Consider the following 27623-nt stretch of genomic DNA (forward strand, 5'->3'; position numbering starts at 1 on the left):
GGTCAATAGGAGTCTCCATGCAAGAGAAACTGGAGCTCCCTAACATGCACATGATTTGAAAAATAAAATTCAAAAAACAAGGTGCCTTGGGATGCTGGCAGTTTTAACGTTTGGAACCCAAAAGCTCTTATGTCTATATACATCCTAACTGCTCAACTTTACCTTACAAGCTTCAATTTAGGAAAAATATACAGTACTTTTGCATATAATGGTACCTTGTGAGCCCCTGAGTCAAGTAGAGAGGATTTAAATACAAAAAGGGAAAACAGCCATTAAAAGCACTTACATTGGATGTGGAGAAATAGTACAAAACAATTACTTTCCTGGAAGACCAGGATCAGAAACATGCCTATGGAGACCCAAGATCCCTACAGTGCTTAGGGAGGAGTCTGGCAGAGACGGATGCCGGATGGGATGAAGGTAAGATTTTCTTTGCCGCGGGTCAAGCTCTGACGATGCATCACTGTCTTGTTTTAAAAGTGAAGTCAAGTTGTCTTCTGAAGCTGTGTTCAGGCGCTTTCCGCTTGACAGTGATTCTTTGGATTTGAGTTTGGACTTTTCAAGGTCGAGAAATTCAGGACACTGGTGGAAGGATAACAAAATGCACTTTTACAATCCACTCCAACCGTGAATTAAAATTATGCTCGCATAACCCAGAGGTACATTCTCTCCTCAGTCATTGTATGCAACTAAGGGTATTGGCCAACAGCTCCTAAAATGGTCAAGACATTCCCTAATCTGTTATCTCAGGTAGAGAAAATTTCACTCTCGAGCCAGATTTAAAAGTTCAGGATTTTTTTTCTAAATATCCAACTTTGAGTTGTATAGGTTTTAATTAAAAATAAGACTGGTTTAAGAAATGTCTCTTGGTGACTAGTTTTATCTAACAAGGAAAGAGATTAGGGAAATAAAATCACCATTCTTACCAGAAATGTAATCTAAAACAATTACATACAAAGAATCAAAATATAGTTGCATGTATTTCCCATCCATTCAAAACCAGAGGTAAATTAACTTTTATATTTTGGGTTGTTATTATTTTTCTTCTGACATGCTAACCTCTGTTATCCCATTGTTTCACTTTCTAGAATATTTTACACTTAATTTCCACAGGGTGATTTCCACAAGATTGTCTACAGATTTTTATTGAAATAATCTTTCTTCCATTTGATTGCCCTCCAGGCATAAATAACTGAAAGGGACACTATCAGAAGCTTAGAATCAGGATAAAGGGTCCTTCACACGCCTTATCTTACCTATACTGTCATTTGCGTGATAACATGAAGAGTAGAGCACAGATGCATTAGCCAGTCTGATTGCTCTAGTCCAGTTCACTAGCATCTCTCTTCTTCTCCAGGGCCTATGCTGTTTTTTTTTTTTTTTTTTTTTGTACCATAGCAAGTTACAGGATTTTTCTCTCTACTTGTGTTGTTGATTTTCTTCTTAAATTCATAAAGAGCCATCCTTTACCATTAAAACCCTTACAGTACACCCATTTATATAGGTTGGTTCTTGAGTAATAACTTTTTCTTTTAAGTAAATGTTAATGTTTAGGGGTAGGGCAAGGTACTGTCTCACAAGTACATGGTCAAACACTGGATGTTAAGCACCTGTAATGCCTGCACTGAGGTATTCGGGTAGAGGGTCCCTGGAGATTGCTAGACAGCCAGGATAGACAAGCTAGCTAAGTCAGTGATGTAGGTTCAGTGAGAGAGTGGTCTTAAAAATAATAATGTACCTGTCTCAAAAACAAGACAGAGAACTATCTAGAAAGAAACCTGATGTTTGTCCTCTGGCCTCTACGGGCATACACCTTTCCAATTTGTATCCCATTGACTCCCTTTTGTTGTCTAATTGTTCTAGGTAGAACTTTGAGTGCTACATTGCATAAATAGGCAGAGAGTGGGCAGCCTTGTCTTGTCCCTGATTTTAATGGGATTGCTTTAAGTTTCTCCTCACATAACTTGATGTTGGTTGTTTGCTGTGTATTGTTTTTATTATGTTAAGGTATGGGCCTTGAATTCCTGATCTTTCCAAGATTTTTAACATGAAGGGGTTTTGAATTTTGTCAAAGGCTTTTTCAGCATCTAATGAGATGATCATGTGTTTTTTTTCCCTTTGAGTTTGTTTATATAGTGAATTTCGTTGTTCATGGATTTCCATATATTGAACTATCCCTACATCCTTAGGATGAAGACTACTTGATCATGATGGATGATCATTTTGATGTGTTCTCGGATTCTGTTTGTGAGAATTTTATTGAGTATTTTTGCATTGATATTTCACAAGTGAAATTGGTCTGAAGTTCTCTCTCTCTCTCTCTTTTTTTTGGTTGGGTCTTTATGTGGTTTAGTTATCAGTGCCTTCATGAACAACTTAGATAGTGTTCCTTCTGTTTCCATTTTGTGGACTAGTTTGAGAAGTATTGGTATTAGGTTTTCTTTGAAGGTCTGATAGAATTCTGCACTAAAACCATCTGGCCCTGGTTTGTTTGTTTGTTTGTTTGTTTGTTTTGGTTGGAAGACTTCTTTTTTTTTTTTTTTCTTTTTTTGGAGCTGGGGACCGAACCCAGGGCCTTGCGCTTCCTAGGTAAGCGCTCTACCACTGAGCCAAATCCCCAGCCCCGGAAGACTTCTAATAACTGCTTCTATTTCCTTAGGGGTAATGGGACTGTTTAGATATTTTATCTCATTCTGAGTTAACTTTGGTATGTGGTATCTGTCTAGAAAATTGTCCATTTCGTCTAAAATTTCCAGTTTTATTGAATATAGGCTTTTGTAGTAGGATCTGATTTTTTCTTTTTTTTTTTTTTAGTTTCTTTCAGTTTCTGTTGTTATGTCTCCCTTTTCATTTCTGATTTTGTTAGTTTGAATACTGTTTCTCTGCCCTTTAATTAGTTTGACTAAGGGTTTGTCTATCTTGTTGATTTTCTGAAAGAACCACATCTCAGTTTTGTTGATTTTTTGTATAGTTCTCTTTGTTTCTAATTGGTTGATTTCAATTCTGAGTTTGATGATTTCTTGCCTTCTACTCCTCTTGGGTATGGTTGCTCCCATTGGTTCTAGAGCTTTCAGATGTGCTCTTAAGTTGCTAGTGTAGGATCACTCCAATTTCTTTATGAAGGCACTTAGTGGTATGAATTTTCCTCTTAGCACTATTTTCATTGTGTCCCATAAGTTTGGGTATGCTGTGTCTTTATTTTTATTAAATGTTAGAAAGTCTTTAATTTCTTTATTTCTTCCCTGTCTAAGTTAACGCAGAATTGTTCCTGTCTAAAGGAACCACAGGGACAAAAATGGAGCAGAGACTGAGGGAAAGGCCATCCAGAGACTGTCCCACTTTAGGATCCACCCCATCCACAAACACCAAACCCTGACACTATTGCTGATGTCAAGAAGTGCTTGCCGACAGGAGCCGGGTATGGCTGTCCTCTGACAGGCTCTGCCAGCACCTGACTAAGAGAGATGCAGATACTCACAGTCAACCACTGGACTGAGCTCTGGGACTCCAATGGAAGAGTTAGGGGAAGGACTAAAGGAGCTGAAGGGGATTGCAACCCCATAGGAAGAACAACAATATCAACTAATAGGATCCCTCAGAAGCTCCTGAGTACTAAATCACCAACCAAATAGTACATGTGAGTTGGCCCATGCCTCCCTCCCCCTTCCCCACATATGTAGTAGAGGATGGCCTTATCTGGCATCAAGGGGAAGGGAGGACCTTGGTCTTGTGAAGGCTTGTTGCCCCATAAAGAAGGATGCTAGAGGGGTGAAGCTGGAATGGGTGGGTGTGGGAGCACCCTCTTAGAGGTGAAGAGGAGCAGCAGCAGAGGGGAGTCCACAGAGCGGAGACCAGGAAGGGGAACAACATTTGAAATATAAACAAATAAAATAATTTTAAAAAGTCTGTTGTTCACAACTTTTAAGGGCACGGTATACAAACATAAGCTCAAGTTACAGAAACCCTTGAGCACCAACAGATGTTTTCCACAAGTGATTCTTACTCAGTGATCCCTGGAGATATGCTTAAAGAGTCATGGTCAGTTTTATATTGTCTACACTCACTTGTGAGGAGGGGCTGAAGCTCCGGTCTGTCTTAATGGATGCTCTAGGGTGACTGGTTCTCAGCAGACGGAGGATGGGCCTCTGGTACTCTGCTCCTGCGGTCACCATGCTGTAGGCTGGAGGGACTACGGTGGTTTGTTTCTGCAGGAGCTGTAAGATGGCCTGGATGTCCGTTGTCATTTGGGATTCAAGTCTGCAAGATACAGAAAAGGGAAAGATAGTTTTGAATAGTCCTGACCTGTAAAAATATCCCAGACAGTATCAGCAGTGCCAACAAACAGAACTACATACAAGGAGTGCTGTAAACCGGAAAGAGGGAGGGACAGAGACTCCCCAACTTGACTCTTTCTGTAGAATCAATTACTCTGATACAGACCATCAATTTCCTATGCAGGTACTTACCGAAAAAAGAGTACATACAATAAGCTTTATCTGTACAAAATGTTATTGATTTTAACTTATAAAATACGTTTGAAATATTGTAATCTTCATCATTTGATTTTGATTAGGTGTTCTCTAAAGACTGTGAACTGTTTTTTTCCCCTCCTTCAAAGATGAACTCAGAAACATGTTTCTTTATGATTACAAAGTCTCAGGAAAGCATCTTACAAAAATTTGTATTTTCACTCTGTGCTGGCTAATCTTGTGTCATCCTTACACACAAACTACAGCTAATGCGAAAGAAGGGAACTTTGACTGAGAAGACTGTAGGGCTTTTCTTATTTAGTGATCAGTGTGGGAGGACCCAGTCTGTTGTGGGTGGTGCCATCTCTGGTAGTCCTGGACTTTATGAGTAAGCAAGCCATGGGGAGCAAGTCAGTAAGCAGCACACCTCCATGGCCTCTGCATTCAAGTTCCTGCACTGTTTGGGTTTCTGTCCTGACTTCTTTTGATGACTTCTGTGATATGTAAGTTTAGGTCTAATAAATTCTTTCCTCCTCAGGTTGCTTTGGTCACGGTACTTTCGAACTCCTCCTCCCCCTTTCTAACATTTAATGCTGTTGAACATTAAATTCCTTTCCTGTCTGTGGCCCAGAGCTTTGGTATTTTTAAGACAGAGTAAACTTAATGTTTACTTGCCTCTGTGACCCATTTGGCCTGCACCATGTATAAACAACTATTGCTTTTCCCAAAGCTCACACGTTGTTAAACCACTCATTTTAAAATAAAATTCTAGAGAAATATGGCAAAACGCATGGTGTGTGCCGAGTCCCAAAGGAAACTCCAAATCCTCAAACTCCAAAGTCTGTCCAAATATCCAGAAATGAGCTCAAACTGGACTTGGGATTTCTGGCTGTTGGAGAAAAGGCTGCATTCCTCAGGAACTTGTGAAACCAGTTCCCACTGGCCAGAAGGAGTCATTTCCCTTCCCTCCAACAAAAGGGACTTAGAGATAATTAACAGATACCTCTGGCACTTTCCAGCTTACCAAGGTAGCCTCCAGCCTACCTCAATCTCTCCTCACTTTGTGTATATCTTAAAGTGCATGCTAGCCTTTTAGCTTATTTCAGCTCCTTCCAGTTCCTTAGTGTTCCTTCCTCCAGATACTTATCCTGCATCTAACCCAACAATGCTCAATACTTCATCCGCCTGTGTTCTCTGGTCCTCTTAGCACTCTCACTATGCTTTCTGTATACTCTGCCTCCTGCTCTTCCCCCTACCCCCATCCAATATGCTGCTCTGGACTTTTCCAGAGGCTTCTGTCTGTTTGTGTCTCTAAAAGAAAATAATACCACAGAGACTCATGTCAGCAGTTACTTTACTGAGCCCCCTCATATACATCTGGTGCTGAAACCCTCCATGTAGTTTGATTCCCCTGTGTGGACAGCTTAAGATAAGGGATTTTGTGGGTGTAAGAACAAAATTTGAACCATATGCATTTTATAAAGTTCTTTGAATTATCATATTTGTGCTTGTGACTTAGCACTGAGTTAAGAGAGAGAGAGAACAGTAAAATTTAGAGTCATTTTCTCAATCAAATATACATAGTTGTAGAAATTAGCTTTGATTTTAAAGAGAATAAAAATCTGGAATACATTAGCGAAGCTATATATGATTTTTCACTTTAATTTTGAGAAATACCTTTCTGTGTAGGGAGGCCAGTCTAGTCTACATTTACTTCTCCTCAAATGTCTGGAACTATGGGTTTACAGGTGTGCCAGGCACAAGGCACTTTTTGCCTTTTAATATTAACATTAACAATAAGAAACATTCTTTTTCAATTACAATATATTATAGATTTTTCTTTTCATTGGTAAATATAACTGGAGAGTGCATTCGTATTCCTCATACTAATCGCTTATAAAACATATCTGATTGTGTCATATAAAGGTCACTGCTGCACACTGAAAATGGAAAAAATGCAGGTATCAACAGTTGATGTGTAATGTAATTGAGGTATAAGTTAAATAAAATAAACAATATTATTTGATTTTTATGAAACACATTTTCATTTTATGCTTTAAGATTCCACTCAAATTTTATCTGCACCAAAAATTCTTCTCTCATTTAAGTCAGTCAGAATTTTTTTGTGATGGGGCAAGGCAGTGCAAAGGTTCCTCTCTTTAATATTCTTGCTGAGGCCATTTACATTTTAACTAGAATTTGATCTCTTTGATGGAAAATCACATGGAAATCTACCTGACTCTATTCTAGGAAGGCAAGGTCAGGATGTACTAGCTAACTTGTCTTGACTTTGGCTAAACCGCAAAGCTCCCTGCAGCTGCTGAGCAAGAGACCTGGTCATGGTTTCTGCCTTTTAAAAACCTGTGTTATGGACACCAGGGACCACATCCAGGTCCTGCAAACACTTGGGTGTGGTCCTAGCAGGCTGGAATAGCAGTTCTTCAATTGGCTATGCACTGTGTTTGAATGGTTGTCTTTGGTAAGCGCCCCATAACTGTTTCTATGTCCCCTAGCCCTGAAATACTAAATTCAAGTGTCTTCATGAGTATTTGTGCGAGCTTATCCTATCAATGGCAACATCTAAATGGTGGATGAATTATAGGATGCTCTGTGCTACCGTTGCCAAGAAACCCCGTAACTGTAAAATGACTTAGCTATGGATTACGGAATAAAAGTTCCACTGACAAGTTGGATTCAGGGTGATGATATTTCTGAGTCCCGAAAAGTTTTTGTTAAACAGAAGCAGTGTCTGAGAGAAAAAGAATCTCCTAATAATAGATTTTATTTAAATAATGTTGTAGACCCATTCACAGGAAGGTAGGTCTTCAGCACCCATATGCCTGGTAATTGCAGTCTGCTGCTGTGAGAACATCATGTCAGGCAAAATGGCCGACAGAGAGTGAGACTGGAGACTATTCGTGTTAATTGTACTTAGGTAAGACTACAGACCGCCGCTATCAGCTTGGCTTAGCTATTTGTTGCATGGAAATTTTGCCTAAGAAAATTGAGACTAAGAGCAAGGTTTATCAGCACAGAAATATCTACAAATCAACTCATCTGAACAGCTTTCTAATAAAACATAATCAAACATTCCTATAGCAGTCTCACCTGTCTTTGCCCATCAGTTTATTATGTCAGGAATTTACCACACTTTTTTTTTCTTTTATGGTTTAGATATAAATCGTGCCTATTCTAGGCAGGTTATTCCAGTCATGGAAATGATTTAACCACTGCATTAATCCACAGGTAGGCCTGTGATTTGATGGTCCTACTGGGAAGCAATAGAAACTTTCATCCTAGAGAGTGTGTCCTTGGGGGCTGTATGGAGTCTCAGGCACTTTTCTGGTATTCTTTGTGTCCTATGAGGGGTGCCGTCAGACAAGCAACTGTACACACCATGTTTTCCTTCACCACAGCCCAACTAATCACAGAAGACAACATCTGAAATCAGGAACCAATATAAAGCTTCCCTCCTTTGAAGTTGCTCTTCTAGCATTATTTGTTATAGCCTGGGAAAACCAAACCAGTTTTCTACCTTGAAGACCCAGACCACAATGTCCTGTGAACACTGTACCTTGTAGTACCCTTTCTAAGGCTTGATGAAGCTGAGAGTCTTAGTCTCCTTTCCTAAGTTATTTTTAACACTTTTCAAAATTATTTCTTTTATTATTTTGTGATTATAATATAATTACATCATTTTGCCTTGCCCTTCCCCCTCCAAACCTTGCCATATATCCCTTCTTACTTTCTTTCAAATTCATGGTCCCTTTGTTCATTAATAGTTGCTATATACATATATGTATATTGTGTTATGCATATACATAAGTATATATTATACATATACTATTTCTAAATAGATAAGTATTATATATATATTTTTTCAAGATCTTAAAAGTGAACTAGGTGATTAATATTTGTATTGGGCACATAAGCAAAAGAGGGCATGGTAGTAAGTGTTTTTGCATTGTGTAACTTATGCTATGGTCAGTTCTGTTTGCTGAATTAGAATAGATTCTTCTGAGACTAAAGTACTTGGAAAGAATTACAGGGAGGTAAACAGAAATTCTACTTTTCCTTTATTTTTAAAATGCAAAATAACACAGTTTTAGGGTTTTTTGTTTGATTTTTTGCCTTATTGATAAAGTTGTGGAAAGAAAAAGAATAGTTTTACTCAAAGAGCTGTTATCAATCAGATTTGTCTTAAGGTAGGAAGGAGAGATGGGAACACTTTGATACTATGATATTAATAATTGAATGTGATCTCATTATTGTCAGGACATGTGTAAGCATCAGAGTTTGGAATCCTAGAACCCACATGAAAAGTTGGGCATATATGGCTACCATCTTTAATGTCAACATTTGAGAGGCAGAGAAGAGAGATTCTGAGAGAAGTCTGGATAGCTATGGGAGCCAACTGACAAGCTCTGAGTTCAGCTGAGACACTTCGAGTGAATACATAGAAAATAATCAGGAAGGACATTTAGCGTCAACTTTGACCTCTACACATGCACACATATATACATAATCATAACAGTTGTATGTGCATGTGCACACACCATACAAACACTAAAACAAGAAAGTGAAGGACATGGATGATGAATTGTAACAGTAAATGCAGCAGCACTCAATATCATGAGAGTGACAGGCAGCAGACACATTGCTTTGCGGGTTCGGCAATGAAAAGGCCATTGACAACTTTTACAAGTCTTAGGTCATCATATCTGTGATCCTTAGTCTAGCAACATAGACTACTGCTGGCAGCCTTGCAATCTACACTCCTCTAACTTACCAGTGAAAGGAGTACATGCTGAGACTTGAGAAGCTCTGCTGTGTGATCAAGCATTTGTAATTTCTCCACCTATGTATATATCTAGGCCCACCATATAAATATATAAAAACACTTATGTAAACCTTTAAACTTACATGCAGCTTAATTGGCCATCAATGCTGGGAAAATGAGGTTGCAACAAAGGCTGCTCAAAGTAATTGATTAAATTTTAGATTTAATGTTTATATTTGGAATGGACAACAATGTAAGAGTTCATAGATCTACATTTGAATGAGTGCCAACCAGGGTAAATTGTACTCTCAGAAGACAGTAGTCTATATTAGACTTTTCAGTTTTGTTTCCTATATGTTTTACTTTGAGGAACAAGTTAGAAAAGAGAAGCTGTTGAAGGTGGAGTTCAATACAAATGTCACATTTTGATCTTTAAAATTGGACAAGGTGACTTGTAACATAAAACATTTGTGAAGATACCAGAGATAATTGAAAAATTAGTCAAGAAGAACTACTAATTGTGATAGCAATCTAAAACATGCTTAGAAAGCACTCCAGATGCGGGAGCGTGTCAAAACATATTTAGCTCTATCTTTATCAGTGGAAAATATGTAAAATATGCTAATATAACAAAACAATCTATTATTACTAATAAGTAGTTAAATTCAAATGTGTTCTTGCCATATATACTTAGAAGTTTCTACTTTCAGTTCTAGGACACATAGAAAACAATTTTATATAACTTATAAATATTTTTGATATTAATGACTAGACAATAAAAACACTGGACACAATGTTTTTTTTTTTTTTTTGTAAATCTTAAAGACTGGTGCAAACCTAGGTGTTTATATGAAGCAAGAGAATGCCAGTAAAACAGATAAAGTGAGATGATTAACCACTACCTAGGCTGCACATACACATTCTATTTTTTCCCCAGCCCTTACGTTCTATTTTTATACAGCATGTGTGGTCTCTATGTTCAAATAGACTTTACTTTGAAGTTCTTCATCTAGAAGAATTTGTACATGTACTAGACATGTAGAGATGTTTTCTTATTACTATTCATTAAACAATGCAGCCTAACAATTCCAGACTTAGCATTAACATTGTATCATGCTTTGTGTTTATGTAAAACTGATTTAAAGTGTGCAGGAGGATTCTGTGTAAGTTGCATGTAAATGGTTTTAATTTTTATAAAATGTTGAACATACATGGGTTTTGGTCCCTAAGAGATATCTTGGAACCAATCTTTTGTGGATATTAGGCTATGACTGTAAAAAAAGAACCAATGTAGCTGATAGGTATGAAAAACGTGATTCTAGGAATGTTTACATGACTTCATTTAGTAAGTCATGAATAGTTTAGTGAGCATAGTTTAGATTTACCTAGAACAATGGTTCTCAACCTTCCTAATGCTACATGTTGTAGTGATCCCCAAACATAAATTGTTTTGTTGTCCTTCACTACTGTTATTTTGATACTATTATGAAATGTAATGTATGCAGGATAGCTGACATGTGACCCCTATGGGGTTGCGACCCACAGGTTGAGAATCATTGTCCTAGGCTAACAAATTCTGTGCACTACATTGGTATTTATTGTGTTAATTAAATCACTGCTCTCTCTATAATTTACTTACACTCTTTCCCAAGAAGAGCGACATTCTACTGCCACTACCAGCATAAACTAAAGAAGTAGAATGAAGCATAGATAATAAGTAAATTATATTATCTAATTTTCATGGCTATGATCTAATACCTGACAAGAAGCACCTTGCAGGATTGGAGGTTTATATGGCTCAGAGTTTGTGCTTACAGTCTATCATGGAAAGGAAGGTGTCTTACTTGAGGTTTTATGGCTGCTAAGAGACACTGTGACCACAGCAATTCTTATAAAGGAAAATATTTAATTGGGGTTGGCTTACAGTTTCAGAGGTTCAGTCCGTTATCATCATGCAGGAAATAGGGCAGCCTGCAAGCAGACATTGTGCTGGAGAAGGAATTGGGAGGTCTACATCTTGATCCACAGGGAGCAGAAGCAGACCCTGTGCTACACTGGGTGTAGCTAGAGCATAAGACCTCAAAGCCCAACCCCACAGTGACATACTTCCTCCAATAAGGCCACGCCTACTGCAACAAGGCCATGCCTCTTAGTGGTCCTACTCCCTATGGACCAGGCATTCAAACACATGAACCTATGTGGGCCATTCCTATTCAAACCAGCCCAGAAGGCACGGCAGTAAGTATGTCTCTCAGCTGTGACAGCAGGAGCAAGAAGCTGCTTGCTTACATCTGGGTAGACCAGGAAGCAACGATAGGTCAGAAAGTATGTTGAGCTATAAATTTCACAGCTGCCCACAGTGATCTCCTTCTTCCAGCTAAGCTTTCCTTTGTAAAAGTTGTACAATCTAGGACACAGGATCACTTGCTGGGGAATCAGGTTTAACGAATAAGCCTAGGGTGGGAGCATGCCACATTCAGACCATTTTATAAACAAATCATTTATTTATATGGATAAAACCTCAAATATTTTGAGAATAGATGAGTAGTTTGGAGACAGCAACACTCACACACACACACATTGGATGTAACAAGGAAGATGGACAGTTATGAAAGGGATGAACTTACAATCCTGGCAGCCCAGGGCTGCTAACTTTCTCCCCAAATTAAACTAACTTAGTTACACTTGATGCTTTTGTTTGTTTGTTTGTTTATTATGGCTTCTCATGTGCTTTGTCTTTAAAAGCCTACCAAATCCTGTGACTGTTGTAGAGGCTGTCTGAGGAGCAATGGCTACAGCACGGTATTCCAGGCCTTGCCTCTCTAGGACAGGGCCAGCAGATATCATTTATACGGAAGTTGAGTTTTGGTCTATGGGTCCTCTGATTCTTATGTCCATATTACAGACAGGGAAGAAGGATGTGTCAGAGAGGAGAAAGTTGTCCAATGAGGGTTCAGATAGCATGCTTTTTGGCCACGCTAGCAGGAAATGTATGAATTACCGCTTCTGCCTCTCTTTCATAAATCCGCTGTGGCCTTTGAGATGCCTTATTTTACACTGCAACTGAAGGTCATCACTGCATGAAACTAATTTCTAAATAAGCACAGGGCAGCCACCAGGGTTTTATTTTTCTAACGTTTTCTTTTGAGGCACGGTCTCCCTACGTAGCCTTGGCTTGTCTGGAACTTGCTATGTAGTTCAATCAGGCTCAGATCTCAGAGACTTGCTTGTCTTTTCTGGATGTTTTTTGACCAATTTAACTTTAAGTGAGTCAATACAGACTTGAATAAAGTGCTGCTTCTTTCCCCAAACCGAAACTGCTCTTCACATTATATCGTCTAGATGAAAGGAAAAGGGGAAAAGCGGGGCTCGCATCTTTTACCTGTCAGGTTTTTAAAATATTAACATTTTTGAAAAGTTGCTGAGTAACCATTCTCTCTCTCTCTCTTTTTTTTTTAATGTCACAGCACAGGACTAATTCAGGAGAAACAAGTAAATAGGACACACAGATTAAAAGGAGGAGGCTGTCAGTGAAAAAGTGAAATGTAAATTATTTTGAGGGCCTGAAGGAGTTTTTAAGATTCAGATGACATACAAATGGAACGGTAAGCAAATGTAGGCTGCTCAGTGACACAAGTATCCTGAATTTAATCTTCTTTGATACGGTTCAAAGTATACATGAATAAATTCTTCCACCACTGATTTACCTGTTAAGTTGCTCTTGAAGCAAATCTAACCTCTGCTCCACTTCCCCATAGGTGAGGTCGCTTTCGGTCTCAGAGATGCCCCAGGCAGCTCTCTGAAGTCCGGAGGGACTGCATTCTTCAGGCTGAGCCCGGGCATGCTCTCTTTCCCAGCTGTGTGTGTCAGTGATATCTGTGGGAAAGAGCAAAGAGCAAGGTGTGTCAGCTTCCTCAGAAGCTCCTTAGTAATACAAAGACACCTGCAAGGCAGGCTGGAAGGATCTGCAGGCATCATCCAAGACAGAGAGAAAGAACCGAAGGGTTTCAAAGACACGATGACCTCCATTTCCAATCACTAACAGAACCTTCACCTTAAGAGGCAGTCTTATCTCCCCCATCTATTTTCATAAGATTCACATTTTATAACCAGTCGTTAGACTTGGTTATAATATTTTCCTTTGTCTGTCTGTATGTCTGTCTGTCTGTCTTCCTTTCTTTCTTTGTTGTTAGTGCTGAGAAGACACGATGAACAAACTCAAACTGACCCAAATAGCTGTGATTTTCTACATTTTGGAAGAAAATAGCAAGTTTTGTTTGCAACAATTTACCTAAAATGTAAGATTGTTAGGACCCCCTACTCATATGAAATTTTCACATATTGTGGCTCAGATTACAGGTCGAGAGGGAAGTGTAGGTCTTCAGGGTGTTTTCTTAGGCCACCACAGGCTGGTGCTGCAGCAAGGAGCCACTGTCCCTCAGACATGAGAAGTCGTAAAGGTCTGCTGCTGCTATTCCCCGCTTTCAAGTTCTTTATTAAAGGGCTTCTTGCACTGTATTGAATACAGTCATGTTGTTTTCTAGAGTTTTCTTTTGGTGAGTCTTTTATTATTAATATTTTATGTTAATATACTTTAAAAAACCCACCTAAGTGTTCAATTCCACTCTTCTGCTGTGCCAGGTGCTCAGATTTGGACTCTGCTAATCATGGAGGAATTGAAGACCCAGGCTCTGTGTGACTTTGATGAAGGCAATAGAGAAGGATTGTGACCATTTGTTATATAACATATATATATATATGTATATATATATATCCACATACATATAAATATATGTATATATATATATAAATAAAACATGTTATATTTTTTGAATCGTTTCTCCTAAAATTCCCTATTTTCATGCTGTTGGTATTTAGAGGTGAATGTATACTACTGTCTTCCTCATTTTTGTCCATACTTTGAGTGCTCCAAACCCACTTTCTTCTACAAAATGAATAAAGATAGTTTACTGGATTCAGGAGGTTATCTCAGAGATTAAAAAAAAAGAGCAAATTTGTCATGGGAGGGCTGGGGGCAGGAAAAAGACACCTCAGATGGATCTTAGCTTTTCCACAGAAGTAGCTTTGCGTTATAGAACGTGATTGGGTTTTGATAGACATTTTGAAAGAAAGTCTTGACAGGTAGCTATGATTAAATGGCAAAGAAAGTTATAACATAAAGATATGGAATTTACAGCCTTAGCGATTTAAAAAAAAAACTGGATGGAAAGTAACTAAATTTGGGCAGGATTAGCTATGATCCTAGAAATAGGAAACAGAGTAGTGGGACTTCCTTTCCACGGCTTCTCTGAAGGCACAATGGGGGATGTGTTGTACACCCCTTTTCTAGGCAGGTGACAAAAAATATGTTCTCTTCCAAGGGTTTTCGCTCCCTATCTTTTATCATTAAATGCATAAAAATGTCTCTAACGATGAGCTTTTTATTTCTATCTCAACAGGGGTGGATATAAAGAAGAAATGATCATAACCAAGGACAGCATGGGGAAACCAAGGCCAGGTTCCTTGTTTTGTAGAATGGCTAACAGACCTCAGAGACTTCCCTGTGACATCCAGAGAAGGCTCCTGATTATGGCACTTTAGTCGGGGCAGGATCTTGGTATTTGGTGATAGAGTATGTTTTGTTTTTTTTGTTTTTTATTTTATTTTATTTTTTATTATTATTTTTTTTTACATTTTATCAGACAGGGAGAAATGAGAATACAGAAGTGAAAAGTGAAATTGCAGATTTCCAGAGAAGTGTTATTTCTTATTTATAGACATTTGGACCAATTTGCAATGCAAGGGCCCAGCATAGTGTCTTAGTAAACTAGATTCTCTACTCTGTGTTGGTGATGTCAGCGTGTAGGGCATGCACAATGAGCTGACTGATGCCAGGGACCGTCCCCAGTTTGTTTTCTAATTTCCATTTCATACAGGAGCACTTCTTTAGAGAGAGCGAGAACTGACAGCATTGAAAGGGATGTAACATCCTCATGAGCTTTGTGCCCGAAACCTCATTGAACTGCTGCCTCTGCTTAACAGTTCCCTCATTTCATGATCATGTAACACATTGATTTTTTTTAAATGCCACGAATCGCATGCGATAAATTATGAAGAATAGCACTTTTTTCTTTGACCCTTAAGAAGAAACAGATTATCTTAGCAGAGATGAATAAAACGTGTACTGTGAGACCTAGGCTTCCTTGATTATAATTTAATTTTTAATTGAAATCTAGAGATGTGTGATTAACTTGTGTTAATGGTGGAATGAGAAATAAAGAGTTCAAAGAGAGAGAAACCCTGGTTAGTCGTCGTAATCAAATGAGCATCCTTGTAGACACCTTCTAAAAATAGCTCAGACAGTATCTGCACTTGGTTGCCTTGGAAAATGTTGCTATAGTTGCAAGACACTTTTCTGCAAATGGATGAACAGAGGGTAAACCTTCATTTTCAGGGTTCACGATTTCACCACGGTATACATTTGACCTCAGCATCAGGAAGGCCAAAGTCATGTTAATTTTTCCTCTGTTTTAAGTTTTGCTTAAATGAGTCCTTCTTTGGGGTGACAAGTGCCAGAATACAAGGGAGTGAAGGTGCCTATTGATAATGAAACTAGACTGTTAGAGTCCAGTGCCTGCAGTAACTATATCTATGCCCATATCTATCTCTATACTTGCATATTGGAGTTCATCATTATTATATGGTATTGCACTTTGGTACTGGGGATTGATCTTTGCGTGAATTAAGTTTTTAAATTCCTCATTGGTTAATTATAATGATTAGCCATGTTAACGCATGTCATCTTGGCTGAAGCTTTAGGTTGTTCATTTCCTTTGTCGCTAGACATGCATATTTAGCTGCGCATTATCAAGATAATTATTCATGACTTGAATGCGGATTACTTTATACATTTTTGAAAACACGGCTATTTGGAGATGCTAAAATCATTTGAAAATGTAATTTGTTGGGCAGAGGGAAGAGTTAATTAAAAGTTGGAAGAAGTGAGATTTATAAAATGAAGGGCATTTGAATTCACTGTCAGGGAGAATCATTATAAAGTCAAAAATCTCAAAAAATATCTTTAATGACTTGTCACTTGAGAGCCTAATATTTAAGAAGAAAACATGGTTTTACAAAAATCATCCTCGAATAATTTTGCACATAGCAGATATTGTTCAGTCAGTTTTTCAGAACTTTGACTTCCAGGATACAACCTGTTTCTATTTTTAGTACTACCCAGAATCCATTTTCATAAATAACTAAAACGAGGTATTTGATAATCACATCTAATATTCTATTCTTCCACTGTGATGAATGAGGTACTATTTCCATGCACTTCATCAAGATTTTAGGTTGTCTAGCGGACATGTGCATGTATTCTTAGCTTATTGCCATGTAAAGTCATGACAGGCTGATGTGACACGATAGGGCCAGGAGCTCTGGTACCTAACCATTTGGTACTCAACGACATTTTGTTGTTTAATATTCCCATGAAGTGGTGGTGATAGCTAGTACTTAGCCTCTCAGTGTTATACTTTTCCATCTTCCCAAGCAAAACATTCTGGTGTTCTTCATGTTTGTTATAATCTTTTTGATGTTTTGTGACACTGTCTTTAAAGATATATATTTATTTTTATTTATAAGCATATATGTGTGTGGTATTGTAAGCATATATGTGTGTGGTATTTATTTGTAAGCATATATGTATGTGTACCATGTGCATGTATAAGCAAGAAGAGGTCATTAGACCCCTGGAACTACATTTCCATCCATTTGTGTAGCCCTAAATGGACCTAGGAGCTTAGAACCAAGTCCAGCTCCCCTGCAAGAGCAGCAGATATTATTAAACACTAAGCCATCTCTCCAGTTCTGTGTGATGCTCACTTAATTTTCACATGTAAATTAAATAAGTAAAGAGTCGGAAAATAAGACCTAGTAGAAAATATTAAATAAAGCTTAAGATTTGATTCTAGAAAATTTAGTTACAGGTTATATTGTTTAGTAATCATAATCAGTTGGTTAGATGACATTATTTTTTCTTAAAGATGCATAACATGGGTCCCGAGGTTGGCCTAATACTTTACTCAAGGTCATAAAGGGTGGCAAAGTTGTTTTTAGAATCCAGGCCTTCTGACCCACATCACTAGGTTCACTTAAATAGAATGATGTGGCTAGATATATAGATATATAGATATATAGATATATAGACATATAGATATATAGATATTTAGATTAAATAGTATCAATCTGGTACAATTTTCTAATTGTTCTTCCAAGAAGCAGTTTAAAGTATTCTTATTTTTCTCTCCTTTACATGAAATCTGAAAAATCAAGCATATTGCTCAGCTTTTGTGTATTTTCTACAAAAAAACTTGTACCCTCGGTTATTCTCTTCATGAGAAATGTGAAATGAGAATGTTTGCAAGACTATATTTTACTTCAAGACATTCCTCTTCCTTATAATTCTCAGTAAAATGCAACACTGCTTGATTTACAGCACTAATTGGACGGAGCTTTCACAGTGTAATGTTATCCAGCTAAAGTTAAGAAATTGGTGGAGAGGTGCATATGCAAGTTTCCCTTTTTGCATGGTGGTGGTGGGGACTCACAAATTTTAATCCCAGCACTGGGGAGGCAGAGGCGGGCAGATCTTCAGGAGTTCAAGGGCCATCCTGGTTTACAAAGTGAGTTCCAGGAGAGTCAGGGCTATACAGAGAATCCCTGTCTTGAAAAACCAAAACTAAACCGATCAACCAAAAACCCTGACTTGCTAACCGTTAGTAAATGGCCTCGGATCCTCTCTTCCTGTAATCAGATGGATTCAATAAGTTGCCCATAGCATTGTGCTTAGTCTTACACGAAGTCTGGTTGGCCATAAAAACAAACAAATGAAAAAAAAAAAACAAACAAAAAACTCAAACCAAACCAAACCAAAGCAACAACAAAAACTAAGCAACCAACCAACCAAGCAAAATCAATCAATCAATCATCAATCAATCAATCAAATGAAAAAATTTCTAAACTAAAAGTTTTTGGGGAACGATGTAAAATTATGCAGACAGTTGAGTCATGATGTCGAGCCTGAAGATTTTTAGAACATTTCATGGATAGAAAGGGTTAGAAGAACCTGGGCTTGTGCAGTTCATGGTTTCGAAAAGCAACCCTTTCCCACCCCACAATGATGAGAGCCCACTGATGCTCGTACCTTTGCAGGAGTGACTCCTTTTATCTGTGTGAATTCTTCCTGAGGGGGGCGCTGCTTCTTCACCATGGTGCCTGCTTGCTTTCACCATTCTTGGAGTGGAATCTACTGTTCCCAGGAAGAGTGGCTTTTGCTCATCATCGATGGAGGAGATAAAGGAAGACGATCTGCTTTTCTTCTCTTCGAAGTGCTTCTTGGAACTCTGATAACGTCTTATTGTATCTGTGGAATCGTCAGCGTCATTTGCACTGTTTTCTTTGCTAAAATCTGCCAAAGGAAGTTTATTTTCATAGTAAATAACCAAACCTGGGGCTCTGTGCACATTAAACTACGTGGCTATAAAGTAAACTACCTTTCACCGGTGGGAAAAATGTCACGCGGAGACTTCTAAATTCAAGAGTTATTAGATTATCTTCATGAAGTAAATCACTCATTTCAAATTTTAAAGCAGACAAGCGAGAACGAGTTTATGTAGTAGAGAAGCGATATAAATTACAATTTTTAGTCTTAGAATGAGGCTTATCATCACTTGAGGAAATGGAACGACTGGGGAGGATGTGTCTTAATTCTAAAATATCACCACTATACAGGTTGTTTTTTCTTCTTCTTTTTTTTAACCTTTATGCTCTATCATCTGTGACAATCATTCACACATCGTAAAGGTCAAAGCTGGAAGCCACTTCAGTAAAGTCTGGCAGGCTGAGTTTCAGCGTTAGCTCAGGAAATGGCCTTGACTTTGTAGGGAGTTTGGTTGTACAGCACATTGCAAAGAATACAGTTTAAATACAGTAATCGGGGGGGGGGGGGTGGGTTTTTACCTAATCGCATCAAGACTACTGATGCATAGCGACTGCTTCATAGACACATGTCAGGATGATCCCAGCCCTGAAGGTTGTTTTAGAACATATTCCAGCAAGAAAAACTCAGAAACACATCTCAGGACTTGTTTCTATTAGTGTCCTGGGGAGAGAGTGCAATTCTCCATCTGGTTCCTGCTAATAACCAACCAACAGAACTCCAAGAAGGTATATCATTTTCTAGAGAAATTTTTTTTTAAACAGTGTCCCCATCTACTCTGTGCCTGGATGTGCTCATTTTGTTATTTATAGAAGGCCAAATGAACAGACTCAAGGCCACTCCAGAGAAACTTCCAACAGCTTTTCAAAATTCCCATATGGCTAAGAAATGAAACAAAGATGCTTTTTTCCCTTAAAAGAAAAAAAGAAAAGCAAAACTTATAATTAAAACATATTAAATACCAGAAAGCAGCCCAAGGTAAAAGGGCGGCAGTTTAGAAATAAGCCTCATTTGAAAGGAGTATATTGTCTTATCAGTTGACGTCCAGCAAATACAGAGGGCCTAGTGTATTTTCTCTGTGTACCACACTTGTACATCAAATTCCGTAATTCTTGTAAGCACTGCAGACCCTTTGGTTATCGAGCCATATAGCAATGATTATTACTCTAGGATTTACACGTTGCTACCCAACCACCAATCTAATTGTGAATATTCAGATCGGCACACTCAAAAGTCCTTGTCTCCAGTGTCATGGGCACAATTCTCCTTACATTCTAGAGAGTTTGACCTTCCCATCTTCCTCTCTATTTTCTTTCTCTTGTTTCTTGCAGTGTCTTCCGAAAAGATTCCATCAACATTCATTCTCCCTTTCTTGAGTTGATCGCTCAAAAAACAACGGCTACCAAATTTATTTTAGGAAGTTTGAGAAGAGAATGAAAGCTTAACTTTTCTACGGTTTACTACACTCTCACAGCATGCATTTCCAGCTCCCTTCCTCATTTAATAGTCAGAACAGAGTGGAATATATATGAACTCAAGATTTCCATCTTCTTGACATTCTTTATCACTATAACATGGGTCCCTAAGAGGAACCCAATTTAAGTTAAGCTAGCCATTCATTCAAGTGCCTGACTCATCCAAGTATGAGTAACAGTAGACAGGATGTACCACAGAAGGTACATTCTGGTTTGTAGTTCTCTGTTATTTAAATCCCTACACATGGAGGTTGGAGAGAAGTCTCAACAGTTATGAATATTTGTAGATTTTTGAAAGGTCGGGTTCCAAGCATTCACATGGTGCCTTAAAACCATATGAAACTCTACAGACCTTACACGTTCTTCTGACTCATGTGGGTGCAAGGTACACACTTAGTATACGTACATTCTGACAACCCACGGATAAGATTCAGTCTCACCTTCTATAAAAGCCCAACCTTAACTTACTAACTCATGGTTTGATATCAGTTACTTAGACACAGGACATAATGGGTTAACATGGATGGATTAAAACAGGCTGGTTTCAACTTAGGAAAAGTACACAGACTGGGTGAGTAATGGATTACTAATATTCAATACAATAGTCTAAAGATGCAAATGATTTCACATATACAGATAATTATTTCATATTCACTTGTACTATTTAGCGTGGGTTCTTTTTTGTTTTTTGTTTTTTTTTGGGGGGGGATGGGTGGGTTTTTTTTGTCAGGTTTATAACAACTAGAGTCATCTAAGAAGAGGAAATCTCAGAACCTCAGCTAAGGAACTGTCTTCCTCAGAATGGCCTGTGGGGAATTTTCTGTCTTATTGATTGATGCAGGAGGACCCTGTCCACTGTGAGAGGTTCTGCTCCTGAGAAGGCAGGCAGTTCTGGGTTGTAAGAAACATCTCCATGCTTCAGTGACGAACATTAAACTGCAAGCCAATTAAATTCCTTCCTCTTCAAACTGGCCCAGTATTTTATCACAGAAATACTCCGGGCAAGAAGTGCAGGTAAATGAATAATGAAATAAATCGGAAAAGGTTGATGTTCTCAAACGTTTCTGTATTTCACTAGATTATGGCTGCCTCTGTGAACAGCCGCTTTGATGGAGCCTCCCCAAAACAAGCTTCCCTGTTGAATACTAGCTAAATTAAAAGTTCATTTCCCATGCTACGATATAGAAATGGAAATGACAATCCACTTGTAGACTGAAAATAGAAACTGTCATGCTCAGTCCTGATTCTGGCAGGTGTAATTCATGTGATTGAGCTGTTGAAACGCCGTTATTAGACGTCTAGTACTAGATTTTGATAGCCTGTTCCATTTCTGCCTTTTTGGAGAGAAACTGAATTATTTGATAGCCATTAAACAGCACCATGGAGCACTTTTCTGCATTCTCCTCATCTTCTGCGTGCCAGGAAAACATTGTAGATATAGAGATTATATTCTAAAGAGAGCTGAGGAAATTTTGTCTTTTCTAGATAAGAGATAACATAACCACCTGCTACCAACATTTATAAAGAAGACATTTTATTTTCTGCTTGTTTAAGTTCCACACTTGCTTTCTGAATCAGATGACTATAAGTCTTTGTTGTAGGTTTTTCTTCTCCCATTTCTATGAGCTGACAAGACTTTTCACTTCTTTCTCCTCTCACAGGGCCTCCTATGACATGCATGGCTTTCCTCATAGGTTTCTCTGTAACTTCAGAATGAATTCAAGTTCATGGATTTAAACTTGCTGATGGAATGCCTGACCCAGCTGTTTTACAAATGATAATACAAATAGCCCCCTCGTCAAAATGTCTGGGAATAAATACTTAAACCCCTTCCATCTTTTACAAGTTCTTCCTTTCAGATTAATTACAACTTGTGTTACTCAGATCCAACAGGGAGACATAACTCTTGGTCAAAGAGAGACATTTAATGGGCTCTCTAGGCCTTTGGGTTTTATGATTCCCACTGGTGACAATTTGGACTTAATCTGAGTAGCCTCTAGCCAGACAGTTTAGAAAACATTTCATTAGGAAGTTAGAGGCAGGAATAAATTTCTTGTCTTCAAGTACTTTAGGTTCTCTGTAGCTTCAGAGGCTTGGAAGGGGACCCTAATGTAGGTTTCCATACAAGTACAAGATTAAATAGTCTTACAAGCTACAAAATATTAGTTATTTGGGGAGTTGTCTAAGGATGCAGAGTTTTATACAGGATAAGCAAGATCTGAAGTTCAGCAGTAAAGCAGGATAGGGATGTGAATGTGTTGTGTGCTTAACACTTGCTAGGAGAAGACCTTAAATGTTCTTTCCACATGGAGGAAAGAAGTTATGGCTATAATGAAAAACTTGGTTATGGGAATCACTTTTTTTTTTGTTCTCCCTCTTCCTCTCCTTCTCCCCCCTTCTCTGTGTGTGCACGAATATTCAAATGTCTCATTATATATTACAGTTGTATGTAGCTTTTGCTTTTGATTCCAAAGATCTTAAAAAGAAAGGAAAGTTTCACAAACATAATGGGTAATAAAAATTAGATAACTATTTGTTAATGGGGAGTGTCGGAACATGGTCAGAAGAATGATGCATGGTGAACAGTGCCTTGGGGAAACTGTGAGAGAGGATCCAGGAAAAAAGGCAGAGGGCCTTTATCTCAAGTGTGTTTTGGTTCCCTGTATTGTTTTTTGGACACAATTTCACGCCTCCTGTGGCAAACATTTACATTCAAATATTCATTCTTGTTGGATATCAGAACATAACTTAGAAACTAGTCTGGTGAAAAGATATGAGGAGTACCGTCTTTAATGCACCCTGAATCTTGATCTACCTTTTTTTATTTTTGGTGCTTTCCCAGATGCAATCGATAGTATGTTTCTGCATATTGTGTTGAAGTTGGTCTGTCTTGAGAAAGTTCTGTGAACAGTTGGTATGTGCTTACTGATGCCCATTTACATGTTTTTCTGAACTCAAACAGCCTTACTTTGATCACTGCTTTCTTTTTTACATTCCTAATAAAAGTGCACTGAAACTGCAGTAAGATTGTCTACAGGACTAGACTATTATCTGACCCATTCTTTCAGGTCTTCAAATCCCAGGTCCAGAGGCAGGAAAGTTGACAGGGGTCTGAATATCTCTAGCTCTCTCTATCTCTATATTTATCTCATCTCTATCTAATCTACATCTCTATGTCTATGTCTATGTCTATGTCTATATCTATATCTATATCTATATCAATATCTATCTACATCCACATCCTCATCCATGTCCACATCCACATCTATATCTATAATATATATCTACATATCTATATATATCTTATTTTATATATATAAATATATATACATCCACATCCACATCCATATCCACATCCATATCTATAATCTATATATTACAAACAAATCCCAATTTTGGGATTATATGCATACATCACCATGACTGGAAATCATTTATTTTTGAGAAAGATAACTCAGAACCAAGACATCAAATTATTTAGCCTATTTATTCAAATGGTTGATTTTTTTAAAAAAATTATAGATTTATATCTTGCATTCTCATAAAATAAAGTTTAACCATGCACCCAATAACTTCTTCAGCTGATTTCACTGATGTCATATTATTTTGGAGGAATACATTTAAAATGTAGTGGATTATAGCTTATATATGAAATCACTAAATATATAAAGTGAAAATATCTATAGTTACCAATAGAAATAAGAGTGGTAATGAGTTTAAGGCGCTTAGAAGGTGTTCTCTGCAATTGTAAAATTTTTCATTTAAAATGTCAGTCTCTGTTTCCTACTTTTAGGATTACAGTATGTAGGAGCAACTACGCACACTGGACAGAAATGAGAAGTATACTTTCAGTGATTTCCACCCATTTGGTTGTCACAGGCATACATTCCAACACTTTTTCTCTTGTATTGTTTCCATGTTTATTTACTGCTTTCCATATTTAGTTTCCGGTAACAGTGATCTAAGTAAGGCTGTTTGAGTTCAGAAAAACATGTAAATGGGCATCAGTAAGCACATACCAACTGTTCACAGAACTTTCCCAAGACAGACCAACTTCAACACAATATGCACTTTGTTAGCGATAATAAACTTCCCTGTGATTACGGCTGTGCTGGAGTCCTGTGTCGTAGGGAGCTGATTAAGTAGACATGATCAAAGCAGTACACGCTAAGAGTGCTTATTTTGTTTCTGATCCCACACATTTTTCAGATGGAACTTAATTGAGGCTAGTTATTTACTGTATAGTTGGTCTTAACAGTCTTGGAAAAGGAGGTAGGAAAACAGGTCCATAAAGGATGAGTGGAAGTCAAGGTAGGTACTTTGCTGATTCTGACTGGGAACTTGAGCACATACGGCCAAGCTAGATCTGTCTTTTGGGGGGGGGGTCACATGTTTTGTTTCTTCCTCCTTTGATAATGATTCCAGGTAACCCAGGCTTTAGGTGAAAAATTCCCCAGCAGTTCATTTTCATAGAAATTCACAGTATCAGGAGGTACAGTATGTCATCGTGGTTTTTTTTTTTGTTTGTTTGTTTGTTTTATAACGTCAGCAGTTTCTAAGTAGTAAAACCAATTAAACAGTCCCCCTTTCTAAATTATCACTTTCTTTCCAGCTCACAATTTGCTACAAAAATGGAAAACCAAGTTTTTCAGAATTCAGTAGAAATCTTTTCTCTGCTACCCAATAAAAAGGATGTAACAAAGATTGAAAAGCGTAGATGGATAGGAGCTGTAATTTAGAATGTTTTATTGGTCTCTTTGTTACTTAGTGAAAAAAGTTCTCTTCTAAGTGGAGACAATTTTTTTTTAAAATATGATTTGAGTAAAATAACTGAGCATTTAGTATATTTCAGATGCTTACTGACTGTTGTATAAGTAAGAGGATGATTGACATATCCACAACATTGCTGCCATTACTAGATTACTAATGGTCATTGGTACTCTAATCATTTGTTAGTGATTGCTTTTGGACCCTCTATCTACAAGAGTTGAACAGCACACTCCAAATATTGGATCATGTACATCCTATTGGTGTATATATATACATATATGTCTGTGGGCATGCAACTACATATTTTATAATATCCTATCCATACTATCTTTTCTGTGCTAATCTACATTCCACTTTACCAAATGGAGTGTGTTTTACTCAACATACATTACAACTTTGTAAGAGTATTTCTAAACCCACTTCATCACTTTAGCAAACTCAGGAGTAAGCATAGTCTAACTTTGTAGACCAGTTAAGTAGAAGTGATTTTTTCCCATTGTTTTGGCCATTTGACCAGCCATTTCAATTTCCATGACAACAGAATACATTGTTGGGTTATCTTTTTCTTTTCCTTTGCTTTATGTAGCAAGCAGATCCCACTTTCATCTTGGGAACTCTAACATCTCCCCCTTTTCTAGTCACATAAGCGATCCTAGGTACTTGAGTACCAGAAGTTAAAAAAGGATTTTTTTTTCCTGTTGGAATGTACATTTATTTCCTTAGAAAAAAATCTGAAGTTCATACAGACAAACCACCAGCATCAACAAATTCATTATGCTTAATTCAACTTGGCAGAGGTTCTGGCCACTTCTTTAAATATGCTCTATTTACATACCAAGTTGGACATGGTAATGGCTGAAAGCCAAGAACTTCCAGGGTCATGTTGAGTAGGCAGTGAGAAACTATGTAGGACTTTTCTCAGTCTGCCTGGTTCCTGACCTCAGGTACTTCTTGTCCATGGTGTCTCTGCCAGTCAATTTCATAAGACATTAATACTCTTGGAATTCAACCTTCAAGGACTCGTCAGTAAGCTAACACTAAAATCATTGGTACATACCCTGGGAAGCTTTCACTTTATATAGCTTAAGATCTTTCAGTTTTAGGGAATGCTCTGGAAATTCTCTATTCTTGTATACTGACCTCTTTTTCCTCCTCCCCTTCCCCCTTCCCTTCTCTCTCCTGTGTGTGTGTGTGTGTGTGTGTGTGTGTGTGTGTGTGTGTGTGCATGTGTGCTTTCTAAAAAATAATTTTATGTCACAAAATGTGGAATGAAAGGTCACCTAAGATTAGAGTGATGGGGACTAAATTGCTTTCAGCATAATTTGCACTTGCCAGTAGCAGCCTAGATTCCTGAAGACTTTGACAGAAGCCGTGAAGCTCTTGTTTCTCATTGTCCAACTCACGCTAATACACTGGCTTGCCAGGAAACTTCAGAATGATACAGGAAGGCAAATCTCTTGCCATCTACACTTTATATAAAATAGATCTCAAAGACTAAGGCTGAGGTTAAAGAGAATGTCTTAAACATCAATAGAAATGTCTGGGTGTGTGAACAGTGTGAATTGGGACATGATTTCAGGGCCTTATCAGAAGATAAAAATATAAGATTATTTGCTTTGAGAATGGGGAAAGTGAACAAGTTTGAAAGTGGATTTAATAAATCTTCAACCCTATTGGAAACAATACTACACAGGCTACATCACCAGGCTGTTCCTTATTTCCAGTGAGATAAAACCAAGAGATTAACACCAGGATGAGGGAATTAGATTAAGGCTATGGAAACAGCTTGACATCAGTGGTGCTGTTTTAGAAAAAAAGTCACTGATAGAGTAAAGAAGGTCACTGCAGAAAATAATTTGCCTATTTATGAATACTTTATGCAGTTGGTTAAATGATTCAACTATTGATCCAAGACAAACAACACTTATCAGATGTTTTTTGTTTCTCTTTTTGCTAACGGCATCTAGAGGGTGGTAAAGAAAGAAGAAACAATTATGCCAATATAGGCATAGGGTAGGCTTTGACAGTATTATACGAGGAATGTACCTTAGAATTCATAATAAAATCCTTTTGCATTTAAAGTGACTAAGAAATGCTCATGTTAAATCTATCACAAGCCATAATTTAGAAATTGAAAAGTGGTCTGGTCTGACTCTGAGTTGTGAATGTATACTTGTGCTTGGGGAAGTTTGTTTTAAAAAGGGATGAATATTCTCCTTCAATGAATAACATATGTGAGAGCACAGAAACAATGCATACAAAAGAGAGAGCAGTTAGTGAAGATTTTTCCCCCGATCTGTAGGTTGCCGATTTGTCCCATTGAGTGTCTTTTGCTTTACAGAAGCCTTTCAGTTTCATGAGGTCTCATCATCAATTATTGATATTATAGCCTCAGCCATTGGTTTTCTGTCCAGGAAATTTCCCCCTGTGCCAATGATTTTGAGACTCTTTCCCACTTTCCCTTCTATCAGGGTCAGTATATCTAGTTTTACATTGAGGTTCTTGATCCACTAGGACTTGAGCTTTATGCAAGGTAATAAATATGGATCTATTTTCATTCTCCTATATATAGACTACCAGTTAAATCAACATCATTTATTGAAGATGCTTTCTTTTTTCCACTGTATGCT

The 27623-nt window shown here is 37.8% G+C and overlaps 1 protein-coding gene across 1 annotated transcript in view; it reads right to left on the reverse strand.

The window, feature by feature from the left end:
• Positions 1 to 278: 278 nt before the first annotated feature.
• Kcnh7 (potassium voltage-gated channel subfamily H member 7) overlaps positions 279 to 27623 on the reverse strand; it is a 479251-nt gene continuing 451906 nt past the window's right edge. Inside the window, 4 exon segments of the mRNA NM_131912.1 lie at positions 279 to 582; positions 4065 to 4257; positions 12957 to 13125; positions 18455 to 18718. Coding sequence (NP_571987.1) covers positions 316 to 582; positions 4065 to 4257; positions 12957 to 13125; positions 18455 to 18718 — 893 coding nt within the window. The 3' untranslated portion in view covers positions 279 to 315.

This window comes from Rattus norvegicus, chromosome 3, assembly GCF_021556685.1.
Source record: "Rattus norvegicus strain SHRSP/BbbUtx chromosome 3, alternate assembly SHRSP_T2T, whole genome shotgun sequence".
NCBI classification, from domain to species: domain Eukaryota; kingdom Metazoa; phylum Chordata; class Mammalia; order Rodentia; family Muridae; genus Rattus; species Rattus norvegicus.